The sequence below is a fragment of the Macaca nemestrina genome, chromosome 1 (genome assembly GCF_043159975.1).
Source record: "Macaca nemestrina isolate mMacNem1 chromosome 1, mMacNem.hap1, whole genome shotgun sequence".
Taxonomy (NCBI): Eukaryota; Metazoa; Chordata; class Mammalia; order Primates; family Cercopithecidae; genus Macaca; species Macaca nemestrina.
This window is the reverse complement of record NC_092125.1, coordinates 64,795,023-64,817,228: the sequence shown is the minus strand read 5'-3', so window position 1 is coordinate 64,817,228 and position 22,206 is coordinate 64,795,023. Positions and strand designations below refer to the sequence as shown.

Below are 22,206 nucleotides of genomic sequence, written 5' to 3'. Positions count from 1 at the left end.
AATTTTAAACCAGAACAGAGTGCAGATAACTTGCTGGCAAGTTTTCTCTGAAGCCATTGCCTAGCTTTTGTTAGATTCTAAACATATGGTCAGCAATGCTGCTGACACTCCCTATCCTTGATAAATGCCACTAGGGTGCTTTTTTTGCACACAACAGTTGCTCAACAAGTCACTGGTGAAAGAATCAATGCACCAACAAAGGCCTATATAGACATGCTTGAGAACAGCAGAGGTGAGTGCAGCTTGGGTCAGGGGTCCACCCTGGGAATGATTTAAGAATTCTCTGCAGTGGTTCAGATTGGGTGTCCTGGATCTGCTCCTCAATCAGGAGATCATCAACAGCCAGATTCAAAGGCAGGGCTGAGCAGCCTCTGCAAAATGAGGTCAAATCATGTCCAGGCTCACTCTACCGGAAGGTCAAGGTCAGTCCTTAGCATCTGCACAGACTAGATGCAGTCACTTTACGTTTCTGCCTTTGGACTGACAAATTCCTTCCTAGAAAGTAAAAAGCAATAGGTAATGCACTAGTAGTCCTCATTGCCATTTTCACTGCCTTTTCTAAGCTCTGATAGTTTTTGTCTTAAAAGGCATAAAGAACCATGGGAGTATCCTGGTTTGTGGTGCCTTTGAGCATGGGTTTTGTTTGGTTTTTGAGACAGAGTCTCCCACTGTTGCCTGGGCTGGAGTGCAATCTCGGCTCACTGCAACCTCCGCTTCCTGGGTTCAAGTGATTCTCCTGCCTCAGTCTCCCGAGTAGCTAGGATTACAGGCATGTGCCACCACATACGGCTAATCTTCTGCATTTTTTGTAGAGACAGCGTTTCACTGTGTTGGCCGTGCTGGTCTTGAACTCCTGATCTCAAGTGATCCATGGGCCTTGGCCTCCCAAAGTGCTGGGATTACAGGCTTGAGCCGCCGTGCCCGGCCTGATCATGGGTAAATTTTAACAGCGATATTGCAGGCTGAATGTTCTTTCAAATTCTGCCTGGTCTATAGTTCCTCTAGCAGCAGTTAATGTCTCTAACCTGGATTTGCTCCATGTGAATATGGGAAGGTCCATTTCTAGCTTTAGGCTGGGCTCCCATAAGGCAGAAACCCTGTTCAAGAATCCAGGGAAAGCTGGGCACAGTGGCTCATTCCTATAATCCCAGCACTTTGGGAAGCTGAGATGGGCAGATGGCTTGAGGCCAGGAGTTCGAGACCAGCCTGGCCAACATAGTGAAACCCATCTCAACAACAACAACAACAACAACAAAAAAAAATACACAAACACACAAAAAAAATTGGCCAGGCACGGTGGCTCACACTTGTAATCCCAACACTTTGGGAGGCCGAGGCAGGCAGATTACCTGTCAGGAGTTCAAAACTAGCCTGGCTAACATGGTGAAACCCCGTCTCTATCAAAAATACAAAAAATTAGCTAGGTGTGATGGCACACTCCTGTGGTCCCAGCTACTCGGGAGTCTGAGGCAGAAGAATCACTTAACCTGGGAGGCAGAGGCTGCAGTGAGCCGAGATTGTGCCATTGCACTCCAGCCTGGGCAACAGAGTGAAACTCCATCTTCAAAACAAAAATAAATAAATAAATAAAATTAGCTGGGCATGGTGGTACATGCCTGTAGTTCCAGTTACTTGGGAGGTTGCAGTAGGAGATCACCTGAGGCCAGGGAGGTTAAGGCTGGAGTGAACTGTATTCAGGCCACAACAATCTAGGGGACAACTCAAGGGCAGCGGAAGGCAGTCCCTGTTAGGTATCCAATTAGCTCCTGTTGCCAGGGCAATCGTGGCTCAGGGCCAGATCAGAAGCAGGGTGGAGCAGAGCCCACAGCCCTTAAGAATATTGTTTTCCTCTTTCATTTGCTCAGTTCCCTCAGGCTTTAAAAGTTATCCCACAGACTGAGGCCTGGGCCTAAGAAAAACATCCAAACTTCCCAAATAAACTGTATTCCTTAAAGTTGCCTGTCAGGTTTCATCCTTAAGCTGAGCTTGGGCCCCAAGAGGGTAAATGAGAGAGCTGCTGATTCGGGTTCCTGGGAGATGGTCAGCCCTGAGCATTCTACATGTTTTTCCATTTTCCTTCACAGGAAGGCCGGAGCTCACAAAGCAGGCTGTGAACAGAAGCTCTGGGTACTAAAGGAGGAATACTGGTGGACTCTCTGTAAGGCTGTTTCTCAGGGAAGCCTTGTCCCTTCCCAAGATTTTCTTTCTGTATCATTGTCATCAAGTGAGAGAGGCTATACCTGCAGCACAGCCCTAATTACCCAGTGACTGGTACTCACCTCCTTCAGAGTTCGGCAAACAAGTTCTTGCCTGCGACAGTTCTCGGCCTTGGTTTTGAAACAATCAGGAGATGCTAAAAAATTCTCAAAGTAATTCATTTTTATTTTTTAAAAAACACCCCAAAATAAAAAACCACTGACTCATCCATGCCAAACTGCACTTTCCAGAGGAAGCATGTCAGCAGACTCAAACGGACAATGGATAGAATCCCATGACACCAAAGTCATTCAAACCTGATGCTTTAGAGGCTGACATTCTGAGCTGAAATAGCTACAGGTCACCACTTGGCCCCATCTGGGACTCTCCCTTCTTTTTAGTCTATTCATGTGGTGGCAGAAGATGTGAGACTCTTTCTAGTCTCCAGTCAGGGAGGCTTCTCCTGTTATAGAAAAATATTAGAGTCTAGGCTTGACTTAGCGGTGGGTGAGCTATATTAAGAATCGCATCCTGCTTCTTCAAAGTCTAGACGATGTATTTGTAGTTCTGGCTTCTCTCAGGGCTTGTGGATCTCAGGGACCAGAGAGCTTTTAGTCCTTTTATGGATGGGTTCACTATGACTCTTAAAATCTTTTCTCATTGAAATTAGCCAGCATAATTTGACAGACACTCAGAAAAACACCCTAATCATATTAGGCTGAAGGCCAGGTCTGGAGGTAAATTCTTTAAAAGTTTGGGCTTCGGGAAGTATAGGTTGAAGGTGAAAATGGGATATGTTAAAATGGGGATATTAAAAATATATTTAAAACTGGGAGGCTAATCTCTGGCAGAGCAGAACTCTTCTTTGATTTGCCAATCCCTGGCCTCTTCTTACTCCTTATTTGTACTGACTCCAGGTTTTCCATAGCATGGATGCCTGCCGCTGCTCTAAGCCTAATAAGTTATAGCACTCTACAGACTGATCACCTAGACTGAAGACACGGAGGGAAACATGTTTTGGCAATTCCACCTGGCTCAAGGTATAAGTATGTATTTTTAATTTTCAGAGGAGAAAAAGCATACAGAGGCAGTCTAGAACAATCATTGTCACCTTTCCAACTTCCGTGTTGATGACATCAATAACAGATGCAAAAGAAATAATTAAAAATAAAGGAGAAAGAATTTTCCATGATTCACCAAAGCAGTAGGAGTATTCTGTCAGGAAAGCTTAGAAGCATTTATCAGCTGCTACCTAAAATTTAGCATTTAACTTTAATTATGCCTAGTTACGAATTAAGCAAAACAGAAAGTGTTTTAACATGACTAGTTGCTACAGATCAAAATAGTTTCACAGTAGAAATTTTTATTTTTTTATTGTTCTTTTTTTGATTATGCAATAAGCCCCCTTCTTAACAGATTAAATGTCACAAAAACTAAAATGTAATGACATTAGCCAGCTAACCTGTCAGCCCCAACTCCCTTAAACACTGAGGAATAAAGCATACTAATATGGTCATAAGTCAAACTTCCTCTGGGAAAGAAGATTAAGGCTAGACTCTTTCAGAGCCCCTGGGGGGCAGAAGCAGAATTCTTACATCATAGTTAGGTTTTGGTGATATTCATTTTTTTCATTATTATCAAGGTAACTGTATCTAACACTAGACCAGAAGAAAGTGTCCTTACATAATCCTTATCTGATTACCCTTTCCAAAAAGAAGACATCAGAGACTGTGCAGGTCAACTTAAAAGAAGAGGCAAGCATGCTCCTGGTTCATGGAAGGAAATGAGCTTCCATTATCTGCACATGATCAGCGGCCATCAAAATCTGTTAATTCAGAACAATATGAAGACATGGGCCTGCCCATTTGAAGCTTACTTTCTAATCTAAGCAGAAATCATGATAGCACATGATGAAAGAGTACATCAATAACTCTGAGGGTAGAAGGTAGGATAGAATACAAGAGGATGAGCGGTATTAGGTGGATTAGCCAATTTTCCATATTGAAAGAAAAAATGAGGCTGGGCACGGTGGCTCACGCCTATAATCTCAGCACTTCGAGAGGCTAAGGCGCATAGATCACTTGAGCCCAGGAGTTCAAGACCAGCTCAAGCAACATGGTGAAACTCCCCCTCTACAGATATACAAAAAATTAGCCAGGCATGGTAGCACATGACTGTAGTCCCAGTTACTTTGGAGGTTGAGGTGGGAGAATCACCTGAGTCTGGGAGGTTGAGGCTGCAGTGAGACAATACTGTGCCACTCCACTCCAGCCTGGACGACAGAGTGAGACTCTGTCTCAAAAAGTAAAAATAAAGAAAAAGAAAAAATGACTTGGAGAATGAAACCAAAATTCTAACCCAACTCTCACCATGTCAGAAACAATTTGGAAATTCAATTTTGTTAATTTAGAAATCAGTAAGTCACCTAACCTAACCAGTTTGACTGAAACGACAAGAAAAATGGCTAAAGAACAATCCAGTAACTGAGGAACAGACAGTCTGAATTTCTACACTAACTGATCCAATTCGGTCATTCATTGCTATGGCTGGGCAGGGATCCAAGTGAAACTTTAACAGTGGCCAAAAGGTGGCATAGGGTTACTGCATCTAAAAACCACAACTTGTCCCTAAGCTTGAAATCCACCCATAAACCATCAAATTCATGTGGACAAGCACCATGTTTTAAGCAGCCCACTCTCCTAAAACTTGCATTGGCCTGCAGAAGACAGGCATGCCAACCTCAGTGACTCTGCTCTGCATCACTCTCTAGGTTGCCAAATTTAGGCAGAAACATCCATTTGCCTTCCCGTAGCTTTCTAAAATCTGTCTACAGTGTAAAGAGTTGTCTATGCCCTTTCACTTAGCCCAGTTTCAGTAACCTTATAGTCCATTTGATACACAGAAATAGAGCACGCACAAACCTCAGCCACAGGCTCCTTTCTCTCCCAAGTTCAGGCGCAGTACTGGCTAGAACTCTGAAAACACAAACACCAAAACACAGTGTACATCAGATGCATATGGGGTCGCAATCCTTTTAACACAGTTTGCTTGCAGGAGCACTTCTTCAACACTGATAACAACTGGCAAAACAACCTCAACATATGCTCTGCCTAGATAATGCAGGAGATCCTTAAATTTCTCCAAGTTAGAAAATTCAGGACAACAGCAATATGGTGTTAGGGATTGCAGATCTGTGTCAATCAGATACAGCCTTGCCACCACCTAAAAATGTGCTCGCTGCCCCACACATGGCGTTAGCAGCAGTTCCAAAGGCCAACACATTCACTCTTGGAAGACAGTGTCAGCTGTCTTGACACTGCTGCTGGCTACATTTAACCAACTCTATGATGTGGTACCAGAACCCAAGAAATACATCAAGCCAGATCGTTCTGTCCAAACATCCCAAGGAAACATGTGCCTTGGACAGCACCCGAGTGGGAACAGGCTGCTAATGTTGATATAAAATGCAAAATAGTAAAAGCAGCATTTTCTCTAATTTACTATTCAGTGAGAAACCCAAGCACAAATCCAATGCAGCAAATTGTAGAGGTTCAATGCTCCCTGATCTGCAGTTAAGCCAGGTGTGCCACCTCCTTCATCTGACTTGGATCCTGCTCTGGACTTTAAGGAAACATCTACCTGGCTAGCAGTTCAAGGACTCAATATAAAAATAACTCATGCTTTGTTTCAACTGGAGGGTCGTGACACAGTTGGGCCTACAAGAAAATCATTCATAAGTCAATGTAAGCTCGTATCCACTGAAAAAGTAGATTTGAGTTTTTTGAGTAGATGTGAGCTTTTACACCCTATGTTATGATGAAGAGATTCACTGAAGGATTCAATCGTGCTGTACTACTTCCTGGAGTTGGCAGAGAAATCATGCATTTCTTGGTAGTTGAAGAAGGCTGATCCAAGTACACAGTGAAGAGGTGTTCCCATTTCTCAAGGTGTTTCATCTTCATGGCCATGAAGATTTAGCACCTGCAAAGTTCCCAAAACTATACAATGCAGTTAATGTGGGGAAGCAGACGTTGGATAATTCATTCAGAGACTACCAGTCTTCCAAAGAGTCACTATTTTGACTAGCAGATCATGAGGTAGGTTAGGCAGTTTCAAGACCTCCCTTGAAGAAAGCAGTGATGAGTAAAGATGACGAGGATGGGTTATGAGCAGCATTTAGTGTGACATGTGAAGAGGTCAAGATACCACTATCAGACAAGAAAACCAATGACCAGACAAATTTCACACAGCTTCTTCAGACAATGCAATCAAGAGATAGTACGCAGGCTTAGAAAGAAAGAAAATTCAGCAGCAGTTAGAGGGATCTAAAGGAGTTGTATATTCATTGCCTTCTGTAAACCAGGAGTAAAGGAGATAATTAAGGTTTTAAATAATCCAGTTTCTTAGTCACCAAAAGTACCAAGACTTCCTCCTATTAATGAGGCTAAAGGCTCAGTTTAAGCTGTTCTCTGCCATCTGGCCTTTGTACTTGGGAGACTAAAGCCACCCTGGACATTTAAATGAGAGAGATTTGCACTCTCTCATTTTTCACAGCCTGTGCTACAGCAATCATGACTACTTTTGGATAAAGCAAAAGTTCCCTAAATAATATACCCATGGTATTTTTCTTTTCTTTTCTTGTTACTACACTGCCCAACAAAAAGAGCTTCTTCCAATCTCGTCGAGTTTGCACCACATTCTAGAATAAATGGAACTGGATCATTCTGAGAACTATATTGTAAAAAGCAAATATTCTACTTTAAAGAACACACTTTTTTTTTAAGACAGAGTCTCACTCTGTTGCCCAGGCTGGAGTGCAGCCGCACGATCTCAGCTCAAGTGATCCTCCCACCTCAGCCTCCCAAGTAGCTGGGATTATAGGCACGTGCCACCACACCTGGCTAATTTTTGTTTTTGTAGAGGTGGGGTTTCACCAGGTTGCCAGGCTGGTCTTGAACTCCCAGACTCAAGGGATCCACCCACCTCAGCCTCCCATTACAGGCATGAGCCACTATACCCAGCCAAAAGTACACATTTAGGATAGAACTTGAGCATACTTTTGTTCTGGAAGAGGACAGAAATAGAGGAAGGGACAGGAAAAAACAAACAAAACCCAGTAGCAATGAGTTAGTTTCTGTCCGTTCTCCACCCTTCTAAGTAGGACACTGGCTTAACAACTAGTTTTATTATCAGCCCTCACTGTTTAAATCTTAGCAGAGAAAAAGAAAAGCTGTTGAAGAGAATAAAATTAAGAAACATAAAGGGGAAAACAACTGATTATCACCAGTTTCTGGATTTTTAGTTTTCTTCTAACTGAAGTTCACTCAGATCTAGGGAATAGCACTAAGCTTAAAGTGAAAGTAGGAAATAATGTGGCACACTAAGGTGGCAGGTAGCTGTAAAGAGAAGAGGGAAGCATTTTTAAACTGTAGTAAGGTTTACCCGAGAGTGACTACTTTTATAAGGAAGAGATTCTATAAAAATGCAGCAAGGAGGCTGGTCCATGGAGTACCACAAAGCTGGGGAGCTGCCGTTTTCATGCTGATTCTCTATCTTTAGCATTCTGGGTCAATTGTGGCAGAGAAGCTGTTTTATCTTCCTTGGACACAGGAGCGGAAAGAAGGAGGGATGCATATGACTCAACTTTTAAATCAGCACCTTACAGGGTTATTTGGTAAAGTGGTAAGGCTTCTGTAAAATGCTTTGAGTGACTAGGAAACAAATCAGAGGCAAAATAAGAACATAATAACACCAAACATCAGAGAACTGAAGGGAAGAGGAATGAGTCACTGAAAACCAGGGACACCAATTGTCCAGGTCACCAACAGCTTCCTGGTGCTCCCCCACCCCCCAGTCTGCTGTGAGCTCTTTCACCTACGATGAGCCTAGAGAATGCCCTACTGGGGTAAGGGACCTAGCATTGGCTTTCAGCCACAACTAACACCATATCCCAAATTACCCTTTCCAGAACAGACACCGAGGGACACTAGAAGTGAGGAGTAGTTGGGATACATTTTTTGCTATACCTTCTATCTTGAGAGAAAGAGATTTAAGCCAATAGTATAATACATCAGTTGAAATACTTCTGACGATAATAACAAAGATGCATTGACCTATAAAAAGTCATTTAATGCATATTCCAGATGGCCAATACAAGCTGGTTAGGTAATTAGCCCTTAAAGAATTCCTTTATAGTTATATAAAAATGTTTTGTCTTGTTTAAAAAAAGTCTAGTCTAACAAAAACATCCACCAATGGGCTTGCAATTTTTCCATCTGCAGGTTTGCAAGATCATAAAAATACATACATATGCATCTCTGGGCATATCTCTGTCCACTAGCTAATCAGTTTTGGCAACACACTGCATAGGGGTATACTACCATTGGTTTCTGACATTAAGTTAGCTTTAAGCTTATTAGCTATTCCAACAACTGGAGGCAGCTTAGAACCCAATCCCTGGAAAGCACTTGCAGGATTAACTATCCGTTTCCCTGACACCTTGTCTATGGTGGTGAGAGGTCTGGGGACAGACTTGCTAATCCAAGGGTGTCTTAATGCTTGAGCTGGGGTCAGGCGGGCAGAGGGGTCCCAGTGAAGACACCTTTTCAAAAACTCTATAAACAAGTAGTCATCACACCCTTTCAGTGCTGTTCCCCAGTCTTTGCTGCCCGGGGGACCCCGCTTTTTACCCCTACGTGAGCGACCCCCCACAAGCACAACCCTCCCATCTGCCTGAGTAGTCACAGAGCAGTAGCGGGGTATGCCCTTGGAATTAATAAAGTACTTGGCACGTTTGGATTGCTCCAGAAGTTTTGGTGGTGGCATCCCTAGAAGCTCCATCATGCAGGCCAACTGGTCTCCTTCATCCTCTCCAGGGAAGAGAGGCTGTCCTGTTAAAAGTTCTGCAAGGATGCAGCCAAAACTCCATATGTCAATTGGTGTGCTGTAACGGCTTCCTAAGATGATTTCTGGAGCTCTGTAGAACCGAGACTGGATATATGTGTAGAGCTTCTGGTACTCGAAACAGCTGGACCCAAAGTCAATGACCTTGGTTGAACTGCGCCCGTGGTGTTTCAGGAGAATGTTTTCTGGCTTCAGATCGCAGTGAATAATCTTATTTTTGTGGAGGGCATCCAAGGATTGCAAGATGGACTGGGCAAACTTGCGTACCAACTGGACGCTAAAACCCTGAAACTTGTTTTTTTTAATCAGCTCATAAAGGTCTATGCTCAGCAATTCAAAGGCCATGCAAACATGGTTCCGGAATGTGAAACTTTCCAGCATGTGGATAACGTTCATACTACCAGTTTTATCCTGTTTTTTAAGATGCTCCAAAATCCGGATCTCCTCAGCTGCTTGACGATGAAAGCGCTTCTCATTGCGCACCATTTTCAGGGCCACGTACTGCCGCAGTTTGTGATCATAGACCCTGGCCACCTGCCCAAAACTCCCCTTGCCAATAATTTTCAGCACCTCATATCGATAAGCTAGATGGTCTCGAGGTACATGAATGTAGGCCCCATCTGCATCATCATACCCCCCATTATTGGGACCACCAATAACTCCATGTCTTTTTTTGGCATTTGGACCTACAAAGTAAATTTCTGGATAATTAATTATTTCCAGCTTCTCATAGGCAGTGAGGTGGTGTTTATATTGCTTCAGGGCTTGTTCTGGAGTCAGAGGCACCACTTTGGGTGCCTTGGATGAACTGTTGGATTTTACTGTATTCAAGCAATCTGAACTTTTACCCTGAGAAACAGTAGGAGAGCATTTTTCAGAGTCACTGATGCCATCTGACTGAACAGTATTGGATTTTCTGTTGCCAAATTCTTGAAACAGCTGTTCTACCTTCATCTCACCTCCATCCAAAAAGTGCTGAGTATGATCTCTTATAAACTTCTCAGTGGTCATCTATGAAAGAGACAATGAATATGTTAAAGTCATTAAAGACATCAGAAAGATGGAAGAATCTTCCCTCCTCTAACTGAATAACATCAAAACATATCCAGTCATGTTTACTTTAAGGTTAAAATGATCCAAAAAGGAGATAAGAAAAGCAAGAGTCTCTAGCAACTGATGTTATATTAATTTTCAGACTCCCTGAATATTGCAGCCATCCCTAATCCCCATACATGCCTTGCTTTGTTCAAGACAAGATGGTCTTACCATGCCCCCCACATGCCAGGTTCCTCCTTACAGATGTGTCCTTGTACTGAGAATCCTTCTACCCCTCATCCCCTCGACTCCTACATTCCTTCAAAGCCCAGTTCAATTCCTCTCTCTTCCACTTAGAACTACTCCAAGCCCATACTAATTAACCTCACATCCTAACTGCAGTTTGTCCAGTTTATGCCACATAATTTGGTACTTGATTATGTATAATATATGCACTATCTTAAACTGTTTACTAATTGTTTCAAGTATCTTCCCAAATCTTAAAGACAAATAGCATGGTCAAAATAATGCCTACTGAAGTGTAAACAGTAAGGTACCATCAAGTGACAGAAGCAGAATTTGAACCTAGGTCTTCTGGCTCCTATTCCAGGGCCCTTCCCATTAATATAACTCAGCTCCAGGTTCTCCCAGCATCTGTAGACTAGGAGGGCTGAATGTTGACTGTGGCCTGGAATCAACAAAGTGTTCAATCATACACTCCCAGGTCCCCATACAAATTACTGCAGCCTTTTAACTTAGTTCATTGAATCACAAAAGCTCTAAGTTAGAGAGAATTCTGGAGATCAACTGGACTAATTCTTCAAGTACCTGTTAACAGTGAGGGTCCAAGGTCCCTGGGGTGCTTCTTAAAAACTATTCCCCAGCAAGAGCCTACTTGATTAAGGAGTACCACTTCTTTCACTAGGTTTTCCACAGTCTTCTCCTGGAAGGGACAGTGACCCACAGAAAAAAGCTCTACTTACTCCTCTGAATTAAGATTCTTTGAATTGAAACAAGGTTTCTTGAAATAAGATGGAGGAAAAGAAGGACAAAAACAACCAAACACCTAAGTAAAATTAATATTAATTAATATTAAGAAAAAAGGGTGGGTGCAGCACACCAACATGGCACATGTATACATATGTAACAAACGTGTACGTTGTGCACATGTACCCTAGAACATAAAGTATAATAAAAAAAAAAAAAGAAAAAGAAAAAAGGGTAACTGTGAGATGACAGGTACGTTTAATTGGCTTGACTGTAGTAACCATTTCACTACCTGTATCCAAACAATTATATTGTACACCTTAAAAAATAAAATTTTTTGGCTGGGTGTGGTGTCTCACGCCTGTAATCCCAGCACTCTGGGAGACCAAGGCAAGTGGATCACTTGAGGTTAGGAGTTTGATACCAACTTAGCCAACATGGTGAAACCCTGTATCTACTAAAAATACAAAAATTAGCCGGGCATGATGGTGCATGCCTGTAATCCCAGTTACTTGGGAGGCTGAGGCACGAGAATTGCTTGAACCCAGGAGGTGGAGGTTGCAGTGAGCCAAATCATGCCATTGCACTCCAGTCTGGGTGACAGAGCGAGACTCTGTCTCAAAAAAATAAATAAAATAAAAAATAAAATAAACAATGTGGCCAGGCATGGTGGTTCATCCCTGTAATCCCAGCACTTTGGGAGGCCAAGGCGGACAGATCACTTGAGGCCAGAAGTTTGAGACCAGCCTGGCCAACACGGCAAAACTCCACCTCTACTAAAAATACAAAAAAAAAAACAAAAACAAAAACAAAAAAACAAGGCCAGATGTGGTGATGCATGCCTGTAATCCCAGCTATTTGAGAGGCTGAGGCAGGAGAATCACTTGAACCTAGGAAGTGGAGGCTACAGTGAGCCAAGATCACGCTACTGCTGCATTCCAGCCTTGGCAACAGAGAGAGAGACTGTCTCAAAAAAATAAAAAAAGAAATCAGTGAAAAATATTAAGAAGGGGCTGGAAAGATAAAAATGTTAAATCTGTTGTTAAAAATAAAAGGAAGTCTAGGATACTTAAAAGAACAACTGTTTTTCTCAACGGACCCTGAAGAATTATGTCCTTTATCTGTTTGATAATTTGAGAGAGCCTGTAGTATGAGGAACAGATTAATTCCGGAGGAGCTCTGGGCTACAGTTATAATCTCTAAAAATGTAAGCTAAAAAGTGGTCAAACCTTTAAAAACGAGAAATTTTAATATAACCTAAGCAAAACAAAAATTGTATTTATAAATTACCAAAAATAAATAACAAAAAACAATTATTAAAAAACATAAATGACAAAAATTTAAGTGTTGGCATACTTCAGACAGCCCCCGTAATTCAGTTATAAAAGTCCTTTTAAAAAATCATTTAATCAATTTAAATATTTATAGAACACTTATAGTTACATCATGTCTTATATGATCTTAAAGTCAACAAGCCAGTTCAAATGTAGCCACAGCTTGGCATTTAGTTTTAAAATAAAGGGGCCAGATATTGCCCAAGTACATACAGTCTCTCTGATACCAAAATAGAAACTATCACTGGTCAAGAAAATAAACAGGCCTGCATATAGAATCTAAATATTGGCCGGCCGCAGTGGCTCATGCCTGTAATCCCAGCACTTTCGAAGGCCGAGGTGGGTGGATCACCTGAGGTCAGGAGTTCGAGACCAGCATGGCCAACATGGCGAAACCCTGTCTCTACTAAAAATACAAAAATTAGCCAGGCGTAGTGGTGCGCACCTGCATTCCCAGCTACTCAGGAGCCTGAGACAGGAGAATCACTTGAACCAGGGAGATGGAGGTTGCAGTGAGCTGAGATCGCACCACTGCACTCCAGCCTGCCATCTATCAGGGAATAAATCTGGTGGAACTAGGAAAAGAATTTTAATTGTTTGGTTTTAATTAGATTTACATAACAAAAACAAACATCTACAAGCATCTTGGCTAGTTGTCCTTAAAATCTTTACTACCTAACTTTAATGCATCTAAATATTTACTGCTGAAGTCTCTGAAACACATCCTGAAGAAACAGGGAGTCAGAAGGCCTGGGTTGGGGTCCTGGCTATGCTACTTAAAAGTTGTAGGTCCAGCTGGGTGTGGTGGCTCACGCCTGTAATCCCAGCACTTTGGGAGGCCAAACTGGGCAGATCACCTGAGGTTGGGAGTTGGAGATGAGCCTGGCCAACATGGTGAAACCCCGTCTCTACTAAAAATACACAAATTAGCCAGGCATGGTGGTGTGTGCCTGTAATCCCAGCTACTTGGGAGACTAAGGAAGGAGAATTGCTTGAACCCAGGAGGCAGAGGTTGCAGTGGGCCAAGATTGCATCACTGTACTCCACCCCGGGCGACAGAGCAAGACTCCTTCTCAAAAAAAAAAAAACACAAAAAAAACTGTAGATCCCTGTTGCCTTCCTGAGCCTCAGTTTCTTTATCTGCAAGATGTGGATAATAATATCTGCTCGTAGGATGTTGTCTAATTAATAATAATAACTTCACCAACTATAAAATATTTAAGACACTGGTTACAATTCAGCAAAATTCTCAATACATTGAAGTTTAAGTTCCTATACACCCTTCCCCTTCCCCTTTTCTCTCTTCTCTCTCTGGTGGCTTCCTCCATTTCTCCAGTCTGATCTCCCTCCATCAAGCATCTAGCACTAACTACACCTTCTGCTCAATGAAGGCCCCCACAATAGGCCTTCACTTAGGATACACAGAATTGCCTCACCCACTTTCTCCCCACATAAAACATACTTTCCACTCGCTATACAATGGACTGTGTTACCTCTCCATGGATATTTGAACTTCAACAGAAGATCAATGCCCTAACCCAAAGGAATGCCTCTAGGAACTGCAGTCACCAGTGACAAGCTGTTAGGAAAGGTTATTTGTGGTGCAGGGTCTGTCCCTGGGAATTTCCCCTACTCTGCTTACATGTAAGGCTGCACTGGCTCTGAAGGCCTTCATTTCTGTTTGTGATAATGAGAGGGTCTCAGGTACACAACATAAATAAGAACAGATACATATCAGAAATGTAATTTCCATGGAACTATTACAATAATATTAATGATATCATTTGGAGTCCCTGATTCATGGTTTTTCCTTAAGGTAAACCAAATTTCTCTCCTTGCAAAATAAGTCTTACTTTGCCTTTGGGAACCACACAGAAATGTCCAAATTTCAAGTAGGAGCTCTCTGGATACTTAAAAGGGGCTGTGCTGTCCCTGTCTCCACCATTCTGTAGGTTTACCATCCCCACTACATCTGCCTCACCTCACCCAACATACATCAGGCTTCCTCACTCTCCTGTTCACATTCGCAACATAGGCTGCACTTTATGTCTCTCTTACAGCATGCTCCAGAACGAAGCAGGCTACGTCAGTGTAGTCCACCATCAAGGTCATCTTCTCCAGTGAATCTGGAGAATTCTGGGAGGTAATTTTTCCACACAGGGAGGGGTTCTCTTCTTTTATTATTATTATTACACTTTAAGTTCTAGGGTACATGTGCACAACCTGCAGGTTTGTTACATACGTACACATATGCCATGTTGGTGTGCTGCACCCGTTAACTCGTCATTTACATTAGGTATATCTCCTAATGCTATCCCTCCCCCAGCCCCCACCCCACGACAGGCCCGGGTGTGTGATGTTCCCCACCCTGTGTCCAAGTGTTCTCATTGTTCAATTCCCACCTATGAGTGAGAACATGCGGTGTTTGGTTTTTTGTCCTTGCGATAGTTTGCTCAAAATGATGGTTTCTAGCTTCATCTATGTCCCTACAGAGGACATGAACTCATCCTTTTTATGGCTGCATAGTATTCCATGGTATATATGTGCCACATTTTCTTAATCCAGTCTATCATTGAGGGACATCTGGGTTGGTTCCAAGTCTTTGCTATTGTGAATAGTGCCGCGATAAACATACGTATGCATGTGTCTTTATAGCAGCATGATTTATAATCCTTTGGGTATATGCCCAGTAATGGGATGGCTGGGTCAAATGGTATTTCTAGTTCTAGATCCTTGAGGAATCGCCACACTCTCTTCCATAATGGTTGAACTAGTTTACAGTCCCATCAACAGTGTAAAAGTGTTCCTATTTTTCCACATCCTCTCCAGCACCTGTTGTTTCCTGACTTTTTAATGATCGCCATTCTAACTGGTGTGAGATGGTATCTCATTGTGGTTTTGATATGCATTTCTCTGATGGCCAGTGATGATGAGCATTTTTTCACATGTCTGTTGGCTGCATAAAGGTCTTTTGAAGACATTTCATATCCCTTGCCCACTTTTTGATAGGGTTGATTTTTTCTTGTAAATTTAAGTTCTTTGCAGATTCTGGATATTAGCCCTTTGTCATATGGGTAGACTGTAAAAATTTTCTCCCATTCTGTAGGTTGCCTGTTCACTCTGATGGTAGTTTATTTTACTGTGCAGAAGCTCTTTAGTTTAATTAGATCCCATTTGTCAATTTTGGCTTTTGTTGCCGTTGCTTTTGGTGTTTTAGTCATGAAGTCTTTGCCCATGCCTATGGCCTGAATGGTATTGCCTAGGTTTTCTTCTAGGGTTTTTATGGTTTTAGGTCTAACATTTAAGTCTTTAATCCATCTTGTATTAATTTTTGTACAAGGTGTAAGGAAGGGATCCAGTTTCAGTTTTCTACATATGGCTAGCCAGTTTTCCCAGCACCATTTATTAAATAGGGAATCCTTTCAGGGAGGGGTTCTCTTCTTAACTTTCTTTCCTTTCCTGTAAATAACTCAGATACTGGCCTGAATCAATTACATATCAAGTCTGATGAGCTATAAATAAAACATTCCTTCCATTGCTCTAAAAAAATCTAGTGTTCACACATATTAAAGTATAATTGTTTTAAAACACTAAATATTTCCCCAAATGCCCATCAATCAAGGAGTAGATAAAGAAATTATGGTATATATATGCACATATATACACGTGTGTGTGTATATATATATACATGTATATATATGTGCATATACATGTATATATGTGTGTATATATATTCATATATATACGTGTATATATGTGTGTATATATACACACACACACACATATATATATCTTATAGAATACTACTTATCCATAAAAAAGAATGAAGTAATGGCATTCACAGCAACCTGGATGGAATTATTCTAAGTGAAGTAACTCAGAAATGGAAAACCAAACATGGTATGTTCTCATTCATAAGTGGAAGCTAAGCTATGAAGAGGATACAAGGGCTTAAGAATGATACAATGGACTTTGGGGACTTGGGGGATGGGGTGGTAGGGGAGTGAGAGATAAAAGACTACACACTGGGTCCAGCATACACTGCTCGGGTAATGGGTGCACCAAAATCTCAGAAATTACCACTAAAGAACTTGTTCATGTAACCCAAACACTACCTGTTCCCCAAAAACCTATTGAAAAAAAAAACACTAAATATTTCTAGTCTAGGGTTAGAATTGCAATAACCAAGCAATGTATATGATTGACTCTACGAAGTATTTTCTTAACCATGTAATTATATCCAGAGAGATGAATAATGTCATATTTATCATGTTTTATTTCATAAGAATGCTTCATATACCCTGCTAATTTGATGGGCTTCTGGCATTTCAAATAGAATCTCCTACTACATTAATCAAGTTTTAAAAATCTTGCTGAGAAATTCAAAAGGAATATCCTTCTCACTCAGATATAAAACCCTACCTTTTCCCCGGCTCCCAAACCCTAAATCCCTGCAACACAAAACTTAACCCAATAAAAGTCAGTGGGGCAGATATTTATAGTTTACCACGAGAACATAAGAGCCCCTTGAATAAAGGACGCTAGAAAACTTTGTAAAAAGGGCAACAGGATCTCGGGATAGAGTCATGGCATAATGAAATGTAAGTGGCACCAAGAGGTCAAAACGCATTTTTTTTTTTTTTTTTCAGCAAAATGAGTAAGGACAGCCGGGTGCGGTGGCTCATGCCTGTAAACCCCACACTTTTGGGAGGCTGAGGTGGGCAGATCACCTGAGGTCAGGAGTTCGAGACCAGCCTGGCCAACATGGTGAAACCCCATCTCTACTAAAACTACAAAAATTAGCCAGGCATGGTGGCAGATGCCTGCAATCCCAGCTACTTGGGAGGCCGAGGCAGGGAGAACTGCTTGAACCTGGGAGGTGGAGGTTGCAGTGAGCCGAGATTGCGCCACTGCACTCCAGCCTGGGTGAGAGAGTGAGACTTGATCTCAAAAAAAAAAAAAAAAAAAAAAAAAGGACTGGGCGCGGTGGCTCACACCTGTAATCCCAGCTCTTTGGGAGGCCAAGGCGGGCGGATCACGAGGTCAGGAGATCAAGACCATCCTGGCTAATACAGTGAAACCCCGTCTCTACTAAAAATACAAAAAATTAGCCAGGTGAGGTGGTGGGCGCCTTTAGTCCCAGCTACTCGGGAGGCTGAGGCAGGAGAATGGCGTGAACCCGGGAGGCAGAGCTTGCAGTGAGTGCCAGTGCACTCCAGCCTGGGTGACAGAGTGAGACTCCGTCTCAAAAAAAAAAAAAAAAAAAAGAAAAGAAATGAGTAAAGAGTAAAGACATCTTTACGCGAGAAAGACATCTTTCTTCTTGCTCCCCTCCAAAACTGCTATGCCGAACACCATGCAGTAAGAAATTCATTTTTGATGCTGAAACATACAAAATAAGTAACCTACTGGAAGGTAAATAGCATTGGCTAACTCTGAATCAAAGTTAAAATGACTTGGCCAGGCGCATGGCTCGCACCTGTAATCCCAGCACTTTGGGAGGCTGAGGTGGGCGGATCATGAGCCCAGGAGTTCAAAATCAGTCTGACCAATATGGTGAAACCCTGTCTCTACTAAAAATACGAAAATTATCTGGGCATGTTGGTTGGTGCCTATAATCCCAGCTGCTTGGGAGGGTGAGGCAGGAGAATCGCTTGAACCCGGGAGGCAGAGGTTGCAGTAAGCCAAGATAGCGCCACTGCACTCCAGCCTAGGCGACAGAGTGAGACTCCACCACAAAAAAAAAATCAAAGTTAAAATGACTTAAAGTCAGATGTTAACACTTCAACCCAATTGCAAATAGTTTCCTATAGAGATGAGCCAATTGGCAGCAAGTAACCAAGCAATCTGATGGGCAACACAAGATGTATATGGTTCTGAAGTTCTTAGACATTTTGACATATTAAAGAAACAAACTTGCAAAGAATGGAAAAAAACCCCACTACACTCCAAAAGGAGACAAAAAATAGGGTGACCAGCCTTCAAGATATTTTTAGCTCACGTTTTGTATACTACTAGTGCTGAAAGTGGGGAAAAGGGCCAGGCACGGTGGCTCACGCCTGTAATCCCAGCACTTCAGGAGGCCAAGGGAAGTGGATCACTTGAGGTCAGGAGTTCAAGACCAGCCTGACCAACATGGTGAAACCCTGTCTCTATTAAAAATACAAAAATTAGCTGGGCGTGGTGGCAGGCGCCTGTAATCCCAGCTACTCAGGAAGGCTGAGGCAGGAGAATTGCTTGAACCCGGGAGGCGGAGGTTGCAATGAACCGATGTCACGCCATTGCACTCCAGCCTGGACGACAGAGTAAGACTCCATCTTAGGAAAAAAAAAAAAAAAGGAAAAAGGTTGATTTTAAGCAAAAACTGATGACAACAGGAAGGACTATGAAAAATACAAGTGATTTTTCCATATAGAAACAATTTCAGGTCTTAAACACAGAAATGTGAAAGAGAAATATTACAAATGAGTCAATTCAATTATTCAGTTTGTTCATCTGATAACATATGCAGCAAATTTTAAAGTCATAGGATAGCCTCTCCTTGTCATGGAACTTGGCCAAACCCTGCTCTGCCTACCACTCTACGCATGCCGAGGGAATGTGAATTAATTTTATCTTAAGTTAAAAAAAAAAAAAAAAGCTGCCAGGCGCGGTGGCTCATGCCTGTAATCCCAGCACTTCGGGAAGCTGAGGCGGGTGGATCACGAGGTCAGGAGTTCAAGACCAGCCTGACCAACATGGTGAAACCCCGTCTCTACTAAAAATACAAAAATTAGCTGGGCGTGGTGGCGCGCGCCTGTAATCCCAGCTACTCAGGCAGCTGAAGCAGGAGAATCACTTCAACCTGGGAGGCAGAGGTTGCAGTGAGCCAAGATCATGCCATTGCACTCCAGCCTGGGCGACAGAGAGACTCCATCTCAAAAAAAAAAAAAAAAAAAAAAAAAGGCTAAGTGTCGCAGTCCCAAACTGTGTTAATTACCATCTATCTATAAAATGGTTCTCTTTAGCATACTAATAAACGAAGACTACATTTCCATCGTGCAGGGGGAAAAAAACCCTGCAGATCTATGAATTCCGAGATGTTTTCTGTTTCTTATTTTTGTTAAAAGGAGCCTTTGTAATACTAGGTGTATATCATCCTATACAAAAATAAGCATTACCTACATAAAAGTAGCATATTATTTTTTTCCTAGTGCTATATATTTATCCCAGTGGAAACTGAAATAAAAAGGTGAGCTTCAAATTGAAATCATTCTGAAAAGCTAAATTTGGACCACAGACATTGTTATTTCAAAGTCAAGAGGAATCAAAAAGAAACAAAAAAAAGGTCTGGTAGTCAGTGATACATAAGTGTACCTTGAGCATTAAGTAGCACTTCCTCCTTTCCAAAACAATTCATGTACAAAGAATTACTTCTTTTACTTACATTTAGTCTTCTGGGTGGAGGTGGTTCAGAAGGATTGCAGAGCACATTTGAACAGGGGGGACATTTGGTTTCATCTATCATCATGAAGGTATCATAGACACCATCCCCCAACCTAGTTGAAAGGATTACAGATAAAATGTCAGTAACTGAAGAATATAAAATCCTGTCTCTTAACTGCTTCATATCTGCTACAAGGAACAGTAATAGAAATAAAAGTCTACACTACATTTTGGCACTGAATATAAACAACTGGGGTATTTGGAAGAGGAACAGAGGAAATCCAACTTTTGTTTTTCAAGGACAGCATTTCTAGGTTTTTATTTTAAAATAGTTGAAACAAGTCTCTCTGAATGTTGTTAAAAATAATAAGGACTATCAGGAGGATCTCATAATAACTTACTACTTGAAAATAAAGTCTAGTTTGAATCTGAAGTTCATAGAGAAAAAAAAAGACCAGAAAAAACTAACAGAGGTAATAGTTTTTCAAAGTCAGAGACTTGGATTCTAAACTCAGCTCTAACACTGGCTGTGCTACCTTCTCCTCTGAGCCTGTCTTCCCCATGTTAATGGAAGACTAGCTCCAGTCTATACACTTCTGGGTCTTACAGGCAAGAAATAAAAGGCCTTTTTAAGGCTGTCTTCTCTTTATTAATTTACTTGCTTACCTACTTACATCTACCTAACTTGTAGAAAAATACAGTTAAGTACTACAGCAAACATTAAAAGGATGCTCTAAAATATAAAATGTAATGAATTTACTTCTCTTTCCACTTCATTTTCTGGTGAATGGTGGAGGCAAAATTCTAAATGATTAAGGATCACTTCTCTGTTCTTTAACACTGTGGCTCCACCACTGTAAGGGAACACAAAAGACGGAGAGGATTTATTTCATCCACAAGATGGCCCTGAATAATGTATTTCATCTGCTACCAAGAACACGGATTTCCCAGTTACACACATCAGCATTTCATTGTATCATTTTACATGATACACTATGAATATAACAATGACGATGTTGCAGAGGAATAATTTGTTTAATGTCTTTTAAAATATCCTGGAATATTCTGGTCACCTTTAAAAACTGTTTTGTGAAATTCGTTCTAGAGTTTTCTTTATAGATGTGTTATAAAAATACAAGGGGGAGAAAACCCTACAAATATTTTTGGAATGCTCTTTTTAAAAACATGCTCACATTCTGATAGAATTATTTATATTTTTAACAGGCAACGGCTTCACTGACAGAAACCAAATATTCTGAATGTGACTGACCCTTTGCCATAAGCCTGATAAAACAAACCAGAACAGGCGTCCACATTTATAAAGAAAAAGAAAACGTTCAAAATTGCCTAGTGACTAACAGCCAGAGGAAATTAACAAGAGTCTGCATGCAAATAAAGCGGGGAGCAGGGGTCTCTTCTCTCCATTGAGGTGTAAAATACAACGCAAGGTGGGGAATCTCTCAAAATAGGATCCGGAAAAAGCCGTACCCAGCACAGCCCACAACCTGCACATCCGAAGCTAGACCGCACCCCTCACAGCAAACCCCAAGAGTTCAGCCCTTGGTTATCCGCTCTAAGCAACAGGGCTTCTTTCCAAGGTATCGCTCCCGGTCTCTCCCCGTTTACTAAAAAGCCCCACAAAAAGTCCTAGTTTTCGTAATCCCTTACCATATACCCCGATCTAGGGTTTCAGGGGTATTCCAGGGGTGGAAATTCTTCTTGCTCTAACTCCTCTCTAGCCCCCTCCCCCGCGCCCGGTGAGCCAGGGATGGGGGGAGGGGACCCTGACAGAGAGGAGGTGGGGGGAGGTCCCGGGGAGGCAGTCAGACCCCTGCCCTCGTCCCTCCTGCTGAGGGCTCACTCTACCTCCTCCCAGCCCCCAAGCTTCGCTTGCCAGCGCCAGCCGCTCCCTGAGGCGCCTCCAGCCCGTTACCCCGCGGCGCCGTTACCTTCGCTGCTGGGGCGGGAGCCCGGCCCCGGGCGGCCCCGCATCCTTCCGCCCAGGCCCGCGAGCTGTGCCTCCCATCTGCTAGCTCGGGACCCGGCGCGGGGAGGGGCGCCAGTTGGAGGGTCCGGCCGGCCACGCCACCTACGCCGGGACGGCTGCCTCCGCGGCGCGACGCTCCTACGGGGACTCTCGGCCAGACACTGCAGCCCAGCGCGCCTTCGCTCCCAACTGGCCGGGGCTGGGTAGTGGGAAGACGCAGCTGCAGGGGCGGGAGGGGGAGCGGTCTGGTCGCCTAGCAACCGCGGCACGCCCCCGGGAAACGCCTCGGCGCAGCTACGCGCTGACGCACGGGGGTGGGGCCCGTGGCCGGTACAGGCC

At 42.6% G+C, this 22,206-nt stretch overlaps 1 protein-coding gene across 7 annotated transcripts in view; it reads right to left on the bottom strand.

Moving 5' to 3' along the window:
- The window catches only part of LOC105484847 (dual specificity tyrosine phosphorylation regulated kinase 3), a 49,062-nt gene extending 27,096 nt beyond the window's left edge, over positions 1-21,966 (bottom strand). Inside the window, exons 1-4 of one of the 7 annotated variants that reach the window (XR_011613369.1) lie at positions 21,830-21,962; positions 19,882-19,993; positions 5,118-10,110; positions 2,280-2,353 (exon numbers count right to left, since the gene is read on the bottom strand). Coding sequence is in view for 4 of the 7 variants with exons in the window: in XM_011746894.2 (XP_011745196.1) it covers positions 8,533-10,110; positions 19,882-19,993; positions 21,830-21,906 (1,767 nt within the window). In the remaining 3 variants the exon portion in view is untranslated. The other 6 variants (XR_011613365.1, XM_011746896.2, XM_011746897.2 and 3 more) reach the window with 6 other exon arrangements.
- Between the last annotated feature and the right edge of the window lie 240 nt (positions 21,967-22,206).